The sequence below is a fragment of the Chelmon rostratus genome, chromosome 9 (assembly GCF_017976325.1).
Source record: "Chelmon rostratus isolate fCheRos1 chromosome 9, fCheRos1.pri, whole genome shotgun sequence".
Classification (NCBI taxonomy): Eukaryota; Metazoa; Chordata; class Actinopteri; order Chaetodontiformes; family Chaetodontidae; genus Chelmon; species Chelmon rostratus.
In genome coordinates this window covers 15,480,160-15,496,560 of record NC_055666.1, presented here as the reverse complement: position 1 = coordinate 15,496,560, position 16,401 = coordinate 15,480,160, and the positions used below count along the sequence as shown (strand labels likewise).

At 44.1% G+C, this 16,401-nt stretch overlaps 1 protein-coding gene across 1 annotated transcript; it reads right to left on the bottom strand.

Moving 5' to 3' along the window:
• Positions 1-2,838: 2,838 nt before the first annotated feature.
• LOC121611234 (neuronal acetylcholine receptor subunit beta-2-like) lies at positions 2,839-16,126 on the bottom strand. Its single transcript, XM_041943671.1, has 6 exons — positions 16,075-16,126; positions 8,383-8,528; positions 8,161-8,205; positions 7,632-7,741; positions 3,985-4,975; positions 2,839-2,994 (listed from the first exon to the last, which is right to left on the bottom strand). The coding sequence occupies exons 1-6, from the start codon at positions 16,124-16,126 to the stop codon at positions 2,839-2,841; spliced, it is 1,500 nt and encodes a 499-aa protein (XP_041799605.1).
• Positions 16,127-16,401: the final 275 nt, after the last annotated feature.

Below are 16,401 nucleotides of genomic sequence, written 5' to 3'. Positions count from 1 at the left end.
CACATTTCAGGAAGCAGCTGCCATCTGATAAAGAGCAGAAAGCTTCATAACACATAAGATTTTCCAGATTTGTGATTATGTGCATGTGTGTATTCCTTCACTTGCTGTGTCCCTTCAGCAGTCGTACTGCCTCGCTGCCATCTTAAGCTAACAGAAGGCGAGGCTACAAACCCCGGGGATATAAGACTGTCTAATGAAGTCTCAGTCAGCTGACTAACATTTAGCTCTGGCTCCGGACAGTTCGCACACACACATGCACAAAGAGCGCACACACGAGCACTCCCGAAACTTCTGTCCAAAATGCCAACTGCCCGGAGACTGTGCTTCGTTTTGAGTCATCTCAACGTGGCTGAAAATGTGTGAGGTGGGGGAAAGGAGCCTAGAGGATATTTGAGCCTTTGCTTTGTCACGTCCTTAATAAGGCGATACTCAAAAAACCTGCTAAACACACACCAAATAAGAGGGGGAGAGCTGGAGGAGAGAGAGTGAGGGAGACAGCGTAATGCCCCACAAAGAGCTTCATATAGAAACTGAGACATGTTCGTAATGAGAGACTGCAGGATCTTAAAGGTGGAGTCGGCAATTCTGGAGACAGATTGTTAAAATTTGAATGTGGCGTTCAGCACGTCAGCATGTGCCTCCCACAGCCTCCTTTCCCCTCATTTCCCCTCCAGCTCCCCTTCTCCCTGTCCTGCTCCGTGCGCTACCACAAACGCCCCCTGTTGCCGATTGTGTGGCTCAATCTGAGCCATTTTGTTTCTCATTTACAGAGTCGGGCAGTGAGGAGATATTTGCAGAATTTGCCAAAAGGCATGTTGCATTAGAATCACTGACTGCGCCTTTAATGTTCACGCGATTGATCAGGTGTGCTTGCTGCTTTCATTTCCCTTTATTGATCCAGTTAGCAAGACATCAGCTCCCATCTCAGTCCCTTCTTGTAAATTTCAGCGTTTATTGTCGCGACAGACAAAACTCAACAAGTCACACAACATGACTGGCCAGTGGGAAGAAAACGAAAAAGCATGTTTGATTCCAACCACTGAAAAAACAAAGACGAAAGAAATCAATACAGCTGGATTAGTACAGTACACCTTTTCCTTGGCTAACGTAGGTAGCAGTGACAGATGAGTGCGCTATGACGGTGAGTTGTAATACCTCTGAGAAATGATGACTGGACACTGTTTCAAGTAACGTCTCTGAGAACAGGCTGCGAGAATCGAGCATACAATATGATGGAAGACAAGTGAAGATTATTTGGCCTATACGCGCCCAGGTCAGTGTGTATAAAATACTGTACAATATTATTGCTGCTGGTTTCCTTGGTGATGAATGCTGACGAGCGCTGCTTTGATGACACCAGTGTACTGTACCTCCAAAAGAAGCAAGGTGACTAAGAACAGCCCGTTGATCATTGCACTATCACTATCCTAACCTTCATTTAAAACATGGTTGCTTTTAACATCACAACAGCAGCTTGTCACAGATTTGATGAGTCTGTTATTTCAGGTCCACACAGTGAGCTGCGTGTGAGGGTAAAAGCAGGCTGGGCAACCCCTCACACACCCATCCATTATTATTTGAGCAGCCCAACAGCTGTTTCATGTCCCCTCTCGCTCTCGCTTTCAAGGCAAATATTAGATATTCATACAGTATGTGTGCTATTGCCAAAAGGGGGGTGGTCTTCTTCTATGTATCTACACAGAAGGGATTCATCTTCTTCTCCTCTGGGGATGTGTGGTCGATGTGAGGCCAGTAACTGCAAAATGAGTCTGCTTGTGAGTTTCTGTGGCTTTGTTCATCTTTGGGCTTTTTTCTTTCTTTGAGTCAACAACAGAAACAGTGCTTTGTTGTACGCATGCTAGCCTCCATAATGTTATTCTACGACCACAGAATATGACTTAGACACAAAGAATAAAACCAAGTCTGCTCTGAACCGAAGAAAGAAAGTCCTGAGTTGCTGTTGGCCAGGTCAACCTTTGTGAACAGTGATTGGGGTCAGCACACTTTTAAATTGACCATTTCAGATAGAGGTTTTCTTTTTGAAATAAACCCACAAGAGAACTGCTTCCATATTGGGTCCCAAGAAAGAGCATCAAGACTGACAGAATTATGAAAATTCTTGTTCGTTATAACAAACTGGGTTTTGTTTTCATAGTTTTGGCGATTGTTTCTCCTGATTATGACATCACCGAAATAAAGAAAGTATTTGCTGTGTGCAGGTACAGCTACGATAAGTAAGGTAGGTCATGTTGAACCAGGAAGTTGATCTTTAAACTGTGACTGATGCTACAAGAGAAATTTGGGGTTATAAATGTACTCTTCTTTGTTTTCTCCGCCAAATAAGTTTGACTGACCTTGGGGGTCCTGCTAAAGGAGTGGTTGGGACCCATATCATGTGTAGCATCCCCTGTTCGGTTCCAGCCACAGACCTTTGTTGCATGTCACACCTCCCTCTCCCTCCCCATGTTGCCTGTCTGCCTCTATATCAGCTGTCCTCTCTGCTGAATGATGACCAAAACTATGAAAATGTGACCCAAGCTGTTATAAACCAGAATTATCCGTTAAGTTAACTGAAATAAATAGATCCCAGTTCCTCTGACAGATGCGTGGAGCAGAGGATGGCGGGACACACGGAGGACAAGGGGTGAACGTAAGGACGGGAGCAGATGGTGGAAGAGAGCTAAAGTGCATAATCGTCATTTCCCGGTGAGCATGTGGTGCGAGGCGGACGTGTGAGTTCATGTGTTAAAATGTTGTCAGAGCTCTGTTCCTGGGAGGGGGTTGGGCTCGAAGTTCCTGTCTGGGTCCCGTTGAGGTCAGAGTTCAGGTTTTCGGGTTTCAGTTGTGGTCCATGTCATCAATAATGGGGGTGTTGTAACTCTGGAAGAGAGGCTGCATGAAGAGGCCCACCGTCCCGACCACACACACCAACACAAAGATCCACAGGAAGAGACGGTCGATCACCATGGCCACGTACTTCCAGTCCTCAATGATCTGCAGAGAGGAGGAATGAAACAAATATGATTATATGTAATTATTTATTGGCTAAAACAGCAGTGATGTTGTGACGTTACTCTGCTGGTACAAATTATTATGAAACTGTAAAGCGCTAAAGGATAACAGGTGGTGTTTTGGGCTAAATGTTAATGTTGACATGCTAGCATGCTCACAGTGAAAATGATAACATGCTGATGTTTAGCAGGTATGTTTACCATGTTCACCCTCTTAGCTTAGAGTGTAAACATTTGCTAATTAGCACTGAACACAAAGTAAGCAGATGGGGCTGATGGGAATGAATATCTGCACCAAATTTTATGGTGATCCATCCAGTAGTTGTTAAGGTATTTCAAATAAATATGAACCACATGGTGCTAGAGGAAAAAGTCAGGGGTCATCAGATAGATCTTCTGGGAGCCATGAATTTCCGTAAAATATTTTGAGCCAATCCATCATGTAAATGTTGAGAAATGTCAATGCATGTATGAAAAGTTTGACCTGTTCGTGGTGCTAGATGCAAAGTCAGAGATTCAACAAAGTCATGAGGATTCATCATCTGGGCATCACTGAAATCTCTACTGAATGTTACGTCAAGCCATTCAATAGATGTGAAGACATTTTACTCAGGACTAGATGTGCCTATGATGATGCCAGAGGAAAAGTCAGGGGGTCACCAAAGTCAGTAGGATTCAGCTTGTGGGCACTGTTGATGGCTGTGCAAAATTTGATGGCAATCCATCCAATACTTGCTGAGATATCTCAGTCAGGACCAAAGTGGTGGACCAGCCAACAGATCAACATGGCTGTCCTTACAACCATGCTGCTAGTGTGGCTAAAAGCTCTATTCTATCCTGTAATGCTATCCTGATGTTCCAGAATGGAACTGAATGAATTGTATGACAAAAAACAAGCAGATGACAGAAAAGCTGTAGAAACATGCTGCACATATTTCGATTATTGTACTCATGTAAATGTAGAAACACCTACCCCTTCATCATCATCCTCGCTCTTCATCTTCTCAGCGATGTAGCGCACTCCATCCACCGCATCCTCCACGTCAATATTGCACTTGAGCGTCATCCTCTTCCTGAACTCCGTGTTCTCGGACAAGTCGCTGATCTTCCAGCCGTAGCGTTTGGCCGATTCCTCGTTCACAAAGAAGGATGAGGAGGAATCTGCCATTCCTGCGGGGCTTCCGGTCCCTCCGTCCGCTCCACGCAGCTTCTGGTCAGAGTAGGATCGCTGCTGGTGTTTTTTCCGGAACTTCTCGCGGATGTTGGAGCTACCGGGTCTCCGCATGAAGAGGTAAGAGGGGAGCCGGTATAGGAAGACACGCTTGACCCAAGGAGGCATGGTGTGCGTGCTGGGGGACCGATGGTGCACGTTGAGCACGCAAACGCTGGTGACGATGGAGAAGGTGACCAGCACCATTGTAAACATCAGGTACTTCCCAATCAGAGGCACTGCTAAAGAAGTGGGTGGCACAATCTTTGAGATAAGGAGTAAAAACACAGTCAGGGCCAAGAGGACAGAGATACAGAGAGTCATCTTCTCACCACAGTCTGACGGGAGGTAGAACACAAGGATAGCCAGCGACGTGATCAGGATGCAGGGAATGATCAGGTTGATGGTGTAGAACAGAGGTTTCCTCTTGATGATAAAGTCATAGGTGATATCCAGGTACCTGATGTCATTAGGGTCTTCGTTCTTGCGTCCGGGCAGCGAGACGATGTCCCACTCACCGCTGGGTTTAAAGTCGTCACGTGAGGCAAAGTCACTGAGGAGGATGAGATCAATCTCAGTGTGGTCGTAGGTCCAGGAGCGAAACTTGAGGGTGCAGTTCTGCTGGTCAAAAGGGAAATCACGGACTTCGATTTTGCAGGCCGACTTGTAGATAGCTGGCGGGAGCCACGCCACCTCGCCATTGTTGGAGACCACGACGTTGGAGTAGAAGGAGACTTCATAGGTCCCATCAGCACTGAGAGGAGGAAAAGGTCGGAGACAAGCAAAAGACAGGAAAGATAAGTCAAAGCATTCAAGGAGAAACTAATTACTGGAAGGATCATGGCAAATCATATTCACAGACCCTCCAACTCATTTAAACATATCTTTACCTTGGTTTGTGACACCTTACAATAAAGGGTTTTTTGGGGGATCCTTGTCACCAAAGACAAACATGAACATTGCATTTTGGTTAAATCAACAGTGCAAAAAGGTCATTTTACAAGCAGACGGTTGGGCTAGTGGAGGAAGGTGGTAGCCTGAGCCAGCTGGTGAAGCATGAGTGAAGCAGCTAATGCAAGTGTGACTTCAGTGCTTTGCCTGAACTCCATCACACTGTTAACTGGGAGGTTCTTCCACACCCTCAACCTTACTTATCCGCTAACCTCAGCCTCACTCTACTGTATGTCACCAGTTCAAATCTAATCCTTCTGAGTGTGCTATCCTTTTGCTGTACCTGAGTACTCATTAACAACAGAATCAGTGTCGCAGCAATACCTTTGAGAGGCATAAGGTAAATCAGCTGACTGTGCTGACTAATGGCGTGTTGAGAAAGTTATTTCCTGACTGCTATCGTGTGTCTGCAGCGATGACACATGCAACAGCTACATGTGTTCAAAGTTAAAATATGTGTTTATCCTCTCAAGGGAGGAACCACTTGGGACACATCCCAGCAATATGGCAACAACCGCCCGCCTCACCTCAAATCTGCTGAGACTGACTTTTTTCTTCATCTCACCGAGGCTGCAGGTGATGCATTATAGATAAGTGGCCTATCAATTATAAAGTAGGTCAGGAATCCAACCATCACACTCAGTCTCTAATGCTTTGGGTCTGCTGTGAATATGCAGACTAATTAAAAATGCAGTGGCCCCACCTGCTTACTGCGACCTCTGGTCCTCCACACTTGGCCAGAGACTTGGACCATAAAGTAGTGCTGATCATCTCCAGTCATTTGGCCTCTTAAGCCATTATGCTCTTTATGTGATCTTCAGCTGACCAGCAATCTGTATTTGTAAATGTTTAATGCCTACCAGTCCTGTATAAATGGTGGAGCAACACTGCTGACCAATACACAAAAGCAACACATCCACACAACAGTGAGCCTGTCAAACTATCTCAAGCTCACTCTCGACCTTGAATATAGAAGTAGAGAAAACAGTCACACCACCAGGCCCATTTACTTCCTGCGTGCTGGTGCCCCGCTGCATGCAGTTGGTGCCCTTCGTCCTTGTCCCTCAGAAAGCCTGAGTGCACCACTGTACACAATTCAAGTTAAGCCAAAGTCAGTTCAACTCTATACGCTATACTTTAACTCAACGCTATAAAGTTGGAGAGAGTTAGAAAGTTAATATCCACCGTTATATTAGATATATATCACCACAGTAAAACTCAGAGCAAGGACCACTATATTAGAATTTTAATAATGAAACTGTTAATGTTATACAAAAAACTAGCAGATGGAAAAGAAAAAAAAAGGCCCAGGTGTTGACCTATATGTGCAACAGATGAGGTGAGGCTCAAAAGCCTTCGTGTCTGTCAGCTAACACGCCAGTGGGTCGAGGCAGCGGGGCTTATTTCTCCTTGAATGAACAAATTACACCATCGACTTTCTCATGTATTGATTTTCCCTTGCAACTTTTTTGGATGTGCACACAAAGTCAAAATACTGCTTTGTGTACACTTTCCCAATAAGAAAGAATATGCAGTAATCTTAAGGGATGTTGTCCTGTTGTCCAGTGTAAACGTGCTGATGAGTTTGGCTGTGCAGCCGTGGTGTTATAGTACATAGATTTCTGTCCACACTTTCGTTTTAAAGGCTGCAATTTGATTGTATTGATCCCATGTACATACCATAATCCATAATGTGAAATACAGCTGAACCATGTTGGAATACACTCAAATATTTTAGTGTTTCTGTATCTTGCAAGTGCAAACATGTTCAGACATTCTTAACACAAGAGACATAAAGTAGAAGGTTATGTCTTTTGCATGTACTGGATGCTTAAAGAATAATTAAAATTCTCAATCATGTTTTTCATATAAATAAAATTGAATCATTGCAAAGCCACAGATTTAGGATGTTCGATAGATGATTTTTCTTCATCTTCAGGTGAATTTCTGTCCAGTTGCTGTAATCTGAAAGTCAACTGATGATAATACATGTTTTTTTGGGGGGTTTATTTTGCTCAAATGTAAATGTGAGATGTGATCACTTGATGCGAGCATCAGTCCTCAACGGTGACACCAAATGCAGCATCGTCTTCCCTGCAGACTTTATCATTTCAGTATGTCCCCGTGTCTTTCTCTGCAAAATCTGTAATCTCTCATTCCCTAAAAGATCACTCATCGTCATGAGACTGTCTGTCGTGTCTGCAGAGAGTCTAGACAGTGTTAACAAAACGTTTTGGTTGTATTCATTATTCTGAAAGAGGTGAGATGTGGGATTTTAAAAAAAGGGAGATAAGAGGATGGAAGGAATAAGAGGATAGAAGAAAACGTTTTAGGAAAATGGGGATTTCGAATTTTTGAATAAAGTTGCTCATTGTGTTTGCTCCTCTTGTAATCACTTAGTTTTATGCACACTCAAACGCGCACGCACACACACTTCTGTCTTCACAAACCAGACGCACTTGTTGTAGAGGACGATGTCCGGCAGCCAGATGTGTTGTGATGGGAGCCGGATTTTCTTGATTCCCTCGTACTCTTCAGGGTCCCACATTAATCTGTAGTCATTCCATACCTGATGAAGAGAGACACACACACACACGGACGCATGCATGCACGCACGCACACACACACACACACACACACACACACACACACACACATACAAGGATTGATTCCTAAGTCATGCAACCAGAAGCATACATAAACATACGAGTTCATGAATACACAGTGGTTCAGTCAGCCCTTATCTTTTGAAAATGCATTTTAAACAGTTGCACACTGACACATTAGTCCTACATGCCATGAGCTGACCTCGCCAGTGACCGGCTGAATGTCGCCGCACATTTTCCTTAATCTGCTGCACCAGCCTCATCTGTGATGGTGTGTCTGCATGTGTGTGTACCATGACTAACATGAGTCAGACACTTGTGCCACAAAGTACGCAAACACACACACTCACAAAGAAAGAAGGAGGAGAGTGCGGACACAAACCTGACTGAGCCAACAGTTGGTGGTCATGATCTGCTCCCGCTCATTCTGAAACACAGACAGGCAGAGGGCTTGAGGGTGACAGTAGCTGAACTCACTCCTGGTAGGCATATTATGTCCACCACCTGTGTCCTCGAATGATCTTAAATGAGTAGGATATGCTTCTATGATAACAGTGTACATATGTTGATTTGGATTTGTGTGTGTGTGTGTGTGTGTTCTCACCACATTGATCAGCTGGGCCAGAGACACCTGGATGTAAATGGTGACCTGCTGGCTGTTGTTGACGGCTGGTCTGATCAGCTTGTTGTAGCGCTCCGGCGACAACAGGTGACTCACCAGTCGCTCCTCCACCTCCGCACACAAGGCAGCTGCACACACACACACACACACACAGATAAAAACTGAGCTGGAAAGCAGCAACATGTCCTGGATCAGTACCTGTGTTACATCTACTTAAATCCACTTTATATAATAAGTTTTGGGAATCCAGACCATCGCAAACAGCTTAAATTCATCCTCCAAGGTATTGAGAATTTCTGAAGCTGTAATATCTCCCACTAATTGAACAGATCCACTGAAGTGTCAACACTAGCAGAATATTAATATTAGCACTGGTTATTTGTACAGGGTGGCTTTTCAAAAGCCCCAAATTTGATGCAACCTTGAGTTCGACTTTCCAGCTCGACAGCAGTCATATCTGAAAGAGATATGATTTCTGATTGCTTTGATTTGCTGTGCTGAGTGAGAGCGAACAGGTTCAAGTGGCTCTGATGTCAAAATAAATTGCACAATGACAGTGGACGTCTTTCCAGTGGATGAAAACTGAAGCCAGTGACGGCGGGCTCGGGTGGGCCGTCATGCCGGGGGGGGGGCCCACAAGCGTACTAGAAGAAATAGTTGTGGTTTTGAGGAGGGTCTCATAGAGGATGTCTATATACAGGGTTATTATAATTTTGTGCTGCGCCCCTGACTGAAGCACATAGTTCAGCAGCTCTTTCATTGATCTCAAAGTCAAAATCCTTGAAAAAAAGAACTGAATAAATGACACAAAGCCTCACTTTTTCACAACTATTCTCTCAGCTGACTCCCAGTCAGCTCCCCGATCACTGCTGACACACTCCTGATCATCCGTATATCTAAACACGATCATGAGAAAAAAACAAAAGAACGGCGCACACACACATGCCCAGAGCAGCAGTTGCTGAAGCGATGTTCAAATGTCGTGCTGCGAGGTCTCAGCAATTAGGTGCTGCAGTGACGTAGCATGCTGCATGTCCTCAGATGCAATGAGTGTGTAATGAGAGTAACAATGCATGCAAACTGCAGTCAGTCCATATGACAATAATGAGTCACATTTGAACATACACACGTACTCAGTGAGCCACCGCAGGGCTGATTTCACCCCCGTAATCAACAAACAGTGTCTGACTGGGTCACAGAGCTTCAGTCATTGTGGGTGGTTTGAAACACAGATGTTGCCAAACTTTCATACATTTTCACTCAACTTTAACAATGGCTGTGATTTCCACCTCTTTATATCTGCATATCTGCTGTCCTGCTGGATTTATCACTACCTGAACTTTCATCTGCAATCTTGATAACCTGCTTTCCTTCCGTGCTCGGGTGCAGGCAAACATACACTTCCACATAAAAGCCTTTTCTCTTGTGCTTTGTCTTGTACCTGTTCCTTTCTTCGCTTTATTTGCTTTCATGTCCCTTGTTTTCTGGAAGGCTTTTGTGACGCGCTTGTTTGTGCATCATAAATAAACTGAGAAAAACAGGACCGTATAAACTGGAGGGTGACGAGAAAGATAAGAGAGAGAAGTGGATTACATAAGAGGTCAATACTGCAGATATCTCAGCCGAAAGCACAGCATAGTAAGCCTCCATATTTTAAAGTGTTACATAAAGTATGATAATTAGGCTTAATCTTAATGTCATGGTTAGTTATCCTGGGAACACAAATAAGACCCAGAGAGCCAGAAAAGTAAGTTATCTCCAGAAGTATGGAGACAAAAAGTCCGGCCCTTTACATTCAGCTCAGCTTAGCACTGTTGTAACAATATCTGTCATGAATTTCCTCTTCTGTTAGTCTTCCAGTCATTCGTATTTCCTGACAGTTTGTCCCACCAGTTCTCACCACCTGACCACCAAACCTGCCTGCACATCTGCTCCAAATTCATCCCGTTTTGGGTTTTTTTTCCACCTTGTTTGCTGTTTAGGAGAAGTAGGAGGAAGGCAAAAGTCCAGAGGAGGCATCCCTTTTCCAGGATAGACAGACATGCAACAGATGTCATGAGCAGCGTATAGATAAACCAGGGGTGTAGCTAGGATATTTCTAAATCAGGAGGTCCACATCAAGGAAAATCTGAGTGTCTCATTTCCTGCATTCTGGTGACTTTTTATGCATGTAGATAACCACAGAATGTTCTGTTCCTAACATAGCTAACAAAAGCTAGATATGAAGTGCTCTGAAGCAAACCGGGCACTTCAGGGGCCAGCTGGGGCCGATACCCCTGAATCCACTCATGAGACCAACATAGCAAAGATACAACATGAAAAATAATGATGGAGGCTGATGAAATCATGAAAAAAAAACACCAAAACACACCATCATCATCATTCAGTGATTCCTTTTCCACTTTCTTTCCAGTCTTATTCAGTTCAGAGGAGAAGATTTAGCTCCAGCTTTGTCCAGGATGATTCAGCCAGGATATCTTTTAAACATATGCACAATTGCTTTCACGGAATTCATTGGATAACAAGCCTCACACAGCCAGACTGCATCCCACAGGCTCAGTTTTAGCATTGAGACGAGACCTACATCTGGAAACAGCCATTCAAAATTCAGAGGGCTGATGAGTCAGCAAGTGTCCAGTCGAGTGTAGAAGGAGCTTGTGTCGATGTCTCAGTGAAGGAAAAATTTGTCAGTCCTCTGTTGTGTAGCCTGCTTGAAGTGACGTCTGTTTTCAGTTGAGTCATCCACGGCCTTGCAGGACCACAGTGAGCACAGAGCAAAGTGTGGTCTGCAGGAGGAGAGCTGTGTAACTTTGGCGTCTGACAGCTGTATGACCAGGTTTAATTCCAGGTACAAAGAGCACCATTTTTACCGATTAGAAGAATATGTGTTGTAGTCAAACATTCATATAACAGTTGTGCAAGCACGTCCAAACTTACATCAGCAATGTACTCCAGTCCAGAAATCTCAGAACTGTGACGTTAGCAGCTTTGGACAACTACGAATGTTGTTTATTTTGACACTTTACTTGCACTGGTTTTCAGCAACGCTGCCAGCTGACAAATCAGCATATATTCAAGATAGAAATGTTTTCTGAGACATGTCAGGATCACACTGAACAGAGGAGGCACTGAGCTTTAAAGGCAGGTGCACGGAAGAGGGATACACTCTACACTTGGTCAGTCTAGATTAACCTCAAGCAGGCTTCAAGCCGAAGAGGAGAAGGGGAGAAGTGTCCAGCGTCTGAGCAACTATGACATGACACTAAACCTCCAGGGTACAGTAAATGTCTTCTGAAACACAGAGCTCTGTCTGTCAGAGTCTGAAGCAAAGGGGCACATCAGAAGAGAAGAGGACAACAAACAGAAACACAGCAAACAACAGAAAGGGGTGCGAGACAAAGCAATTCCCATCATCTGATACAATAAGAGAAATCACAGTGATTCATACGTGTACTTGACGGGATCACAGCCTGACAACAGTTCACTGTTTGTATGCAATAAGGGAGCAAACTGCTGCATGACGGCATGCAGCCTTCTTGCACTTATTAAAAGCAACTGGTGTGGTTTTAGGATTTTGGTGGCCTGGGAGTTGAAATCACATTTTCAATAAATCCTGTTGGTCCAGCTCATTGTTCCCTTCTCAGCTGTATTCGTCACTGTGCTTTGGTTGATTGGATTAAAGCCTCGTTAAATGCAGGATTTGTTAAACCACCAAGCAGCGGCAAACAGATGAGGGGCCATAAAATGTACTGAATAGTCAGGAACCTGTTCTGATTGAACTACAAGCTTTATCTGTGCTGTTAAAATGAAACAGACAGAAAAGATGAGGGCATTTGCCAGGTTGGGATGGCCAAACTAAATAATAATATTTAATATTGCATCATTGGAAATGTAGTATCCAGTGTTTTTGGAGCTTGACCCATACTTGGGACTAAAAATCAGGATATCTGGGCCTTTGAAAGTGCAGTACTCACAACTTTTCTTTATCCAAACCACCATTAATCCAGGTTCTCCTCACAAAAACAACACATCCTGCTTCCAAGCTGACCTCATCTTAACTGGGGCTAAATCTACAAGACCATTTAGGAAAACAATGGTGATAAATGTCACTTACTTTTCTTATCCCTGCTTTCAGACTCTTTCAGATTCTTCTTGCTGTCTGTTTTAACGTTCCCCTTTGCTATTAAACATCTCAGCAACCGTTTTCAGCACAGAGCTTTCATGAACCAGAGGAAAATCAGCGATGTCCAGAAAATCATTTCAGAGAGAGAAATGAGGTGGCTGTGAGTGAAAATAAAACACCTGCACATATTTACTGCACATGTGCACAAAAGAAGAGTTCTGGGTAAAATCTAGATCTGATTAAAACTGAGGGATTGCTGAATAAATACACATCTTCACAGTGGTTTGAGCTTGTGTGAACTGTGCTGGCTTCAGCCTTTGCTTTTCTGTGGCTGCTCTCTGAGAGAAATGGAAGATGGCATAAAAATAAACCTAGCACAAAAAACTAAACTAAATTGTGAAAGACAAATGAGTTCATAAGACCAGTGGGAGGGGCTGCAGATGTTGGAGAACACAGTGCAGCCTGTATAGAGTAAAATAAGGTATGGGGTTGGACAGTAAATGCTAAAACGGTAGATGAGGCTAAAATGAGATGTGTATGAAGTTGATGTAAGTAGAGACGGAGCATTAGGGAGTCTACCAGCAGGTCTCATCACACATGTATGCACACACACACACACACACTCCTGTCCGGCTCGCTGCACTCTCCACACCTCAATAATTCATCGCCACTAAAATAAAAATGCCATCATCTCACAAGCAGAGGCTCAACCACAATCAAAAATTATTCCCCAAATCTTTCGCAACCAGATGAAAACCAGCACGCAGTCTTGATCACAAACGTGTTGAATGGCAACGTTCAGATACACGGCTGTGTTTTGGTGTTGCAGATGGATGGACAGGCTGTGTCATCAGTCCAGTGTGCAGCGAGCAAAAGCATCCAAATTCCACATCCTGTAGGTTCTTTTTTAGGTTTGTGAATTATTCAACGCGTTGCCATCTGGGGTGGCCTTTCTGAGGCCAAAACAATTTAGGCTTCAGCTGTCTTTGGCTTTGCTCAGTACGCTGCCCGTATCAGTCATGTTATAAAAGACACCCATGTGCCATTCATATGCATCCGCAGCCACGTGGCCACAGTTCCAATGAGACGTTTCACATTGCTCACAGTGTCTCTGCTGCCTGAGAGAGTTTTGCGTTTTTTTAGTGTCCTGTGGGATTTTATTTGGTTGTTTGCCCTCAAACTTTTTATCATCACACACAGTCCTCTCGTCTGTGAGGATAAAACCAACTATTCTTCTACTACATTGATTTTTTTTTTCTTTTATCTGTCACAACCCCTCCCTCGTGTCTGTCTGTCCTGCTTTGTTTGCTCTTTTCTTCTCAGCATTGACAGGAACATGTGCAGGTTGAGCACAGAAAAGAGACAACTGGAGCAGGAAAAGTGGCTTTCTTCTGTTCTCAGCTCCCTCAGTGTCACCCTCACATGTAACTGCTGCTTACATTTGCAGTAGTTTCTTCTAAATACATCTGATGCCGCTGTCTTTGGCTTAACTGCCTCTCTCTATTCATCTGCCTCGCTCTCTCATTCAAAGACCAACATCCAGACAAGTGTGCCAACGCAATGACTAATGGTTTACTATGAAGTGTTGACTCACTGATGCTGGGCCCACTTGACCGAACACACATCTGCAGTTATGAGAAAGCAGTTTTTAAACTCGTGAGAATCAACAGCCTTAGAATAACCCCAGGACAAAACTTATAGCTGCATATTTCTGCCCACACACATATAACGTTTCACCCCCGGGCTGCAGAGTAGCAGAGTCGGGGTTGTGTGAGGGGGAAATCACACGCTATCCTCTAGCACTCCTAGGCATAGTGCAAGCTTTTAATGAGCAAAACATCTAATCGGGGGTAGCTGTAGCACATATTAGCACATTACAGCATGCAGCTGATACTGAGAGGGACAGAGAGGACAGGAGATGGGGGGGTGCGTGATGAGGAACTCAATGTGTCAGATAAGTGACAGCATAAGAGAAGGAGAGGAAAAATATCAGATCAAATGGAGAAAAAAATATTGGCATGCAGGAGGAGGCAAAGAGCAGCACAAAGAGAGACAAGTACATCCCACCAAAGTGGCTGCATAGATTTAGTCATTTTACTGGAGCGGTCATGGTGAAGTTCAATAGGAGTGACAGAGCCACAGTCATTTAATGCCTTAGCTGCAGACAGAGCACAGGTGACACTGAAAGAGTCATTTAAAAGAGTTCGAGTTAGACAAATAAGAGCAACAAAGCGGTCATCAATCATGAAGCAGTTAAGACAAGCTGAAGTTTCAGGGTCTTGTGTGTTGCAGATGCAGGTTTTAGATGCGTATGTAAGGTTCTATAATGTTGTGGGCTGAAAAAGAGAGTTGAAAAGGTCACATGGGAAGGCAGAAGAACAAGTAAAGAGACACAAGAGTAACAAGTAAAAAATGACCTTCATCTGCATGATGAACTTCATGTATCAGTGACATTTTAATATACACACCTACCTAATTACATATTGATATAGAGATACAAGACACTTTGTTTTCAGATCTTTTGACTCTGTACCAACTGGGTCATTTTTAACTTGAAATTTGTACTAGAAATGCAACTAACTTCAGTTATTCCCCTTATATTAAATCATGCTTCTATTATGTACATGCAGCATGCTTTTATTCCAGTGAAAACACTTCAGTTTATGGCACTGGAGATGAAGCTATCTCCAACTAAACACACTAATTGAATCTGTAGAGCACTGCAGCAGATCATGAACTGATGTGCTGAGATCCCATTTCAGACCCGTGGACAGCTCCTGAATGGGCTTCCCCTTCAGTGCCTGATTCAGGACCACAGACAGCTCCTCGTGAGTTATCAGTTGAATGTTCTCTGTAGACAGTCCATTTAGACCCCCTTATTATCATCAGAGGGCCTTGTCACACACTGCAGGCCATTAGGCACAGTGAGGGCCACAGAACCTCATTATGAGACCTCATCAAGTGGATTTCAAGGCCCATGTGTGTGTGCAATTAGAGCCACATCATGCAACTGCTTAATGAGTCATCAGAAGATCAAGGCACCAAATGGTTTATTGGATTTGTTGTTTAAATTACAGGGTAGGACCGCAGGCAAATGTGCGCAAAAAGCACCCTTCTCACACATCACACCCATAAAGCAATTTTATAATGACTCCGTGGGTTTGCTGTGTGAAGAGGAGCAAGTTAGTTAATTGAGGCGTGCTGAAAAATCACGTGCTAAACTGTCTGACGCAGGGAAATGCCACTATGCCTGCTTTCCGGTGTCACGTGTTGTCTGTAAAGTACAAAATGTTGCTTAAGCATTTAAACACTCACGCGTGGAGTTGTGGTGGTTTAAACTACAAAGCACATGTGGTATTAAATCAGATTTCTAACATTAATCAGACAGACCTCCTCGAGCTTTTACATTACAGATAAATCACATGCACAAAGAGCAGAGAGAGTGCGCTATGCACCATCCCGGTACTGAGTGATTAAAGCCCCGTCCTTAAAGTAGAGCTTCCCCTGTCCCGTCCCGTCCCTGTCCGGGAGGATTTGAGAGGATTACTCACTTGCCACGGTGAGAACCAGGAGAGCCAACGCTGCTTTCACCGGGGCTGCCATCGCTTCCTCCCCTCCAGTGCGACAGACACACGAAAACTTAGTGTTTCTTACGCGCGTTTTCCTGTTTTCTGCGCTCGACGTGAAGTAAGTAAACAATGAAACAAAAAAGAAAAAGAAAAAGCCAAGCTGGGTTACAGCGGTTTCATTGCAGGCTGTTCCGCAAATGACGGTCGGTAGCTGAGGCTTGGAGGCATGGAGAGGAGCACTGACTGCTGTCTGAGCCCTGAGATGAGGAGGCTGGATGCTTTCTGCCAGAGCGCACCGACTCCACCGCC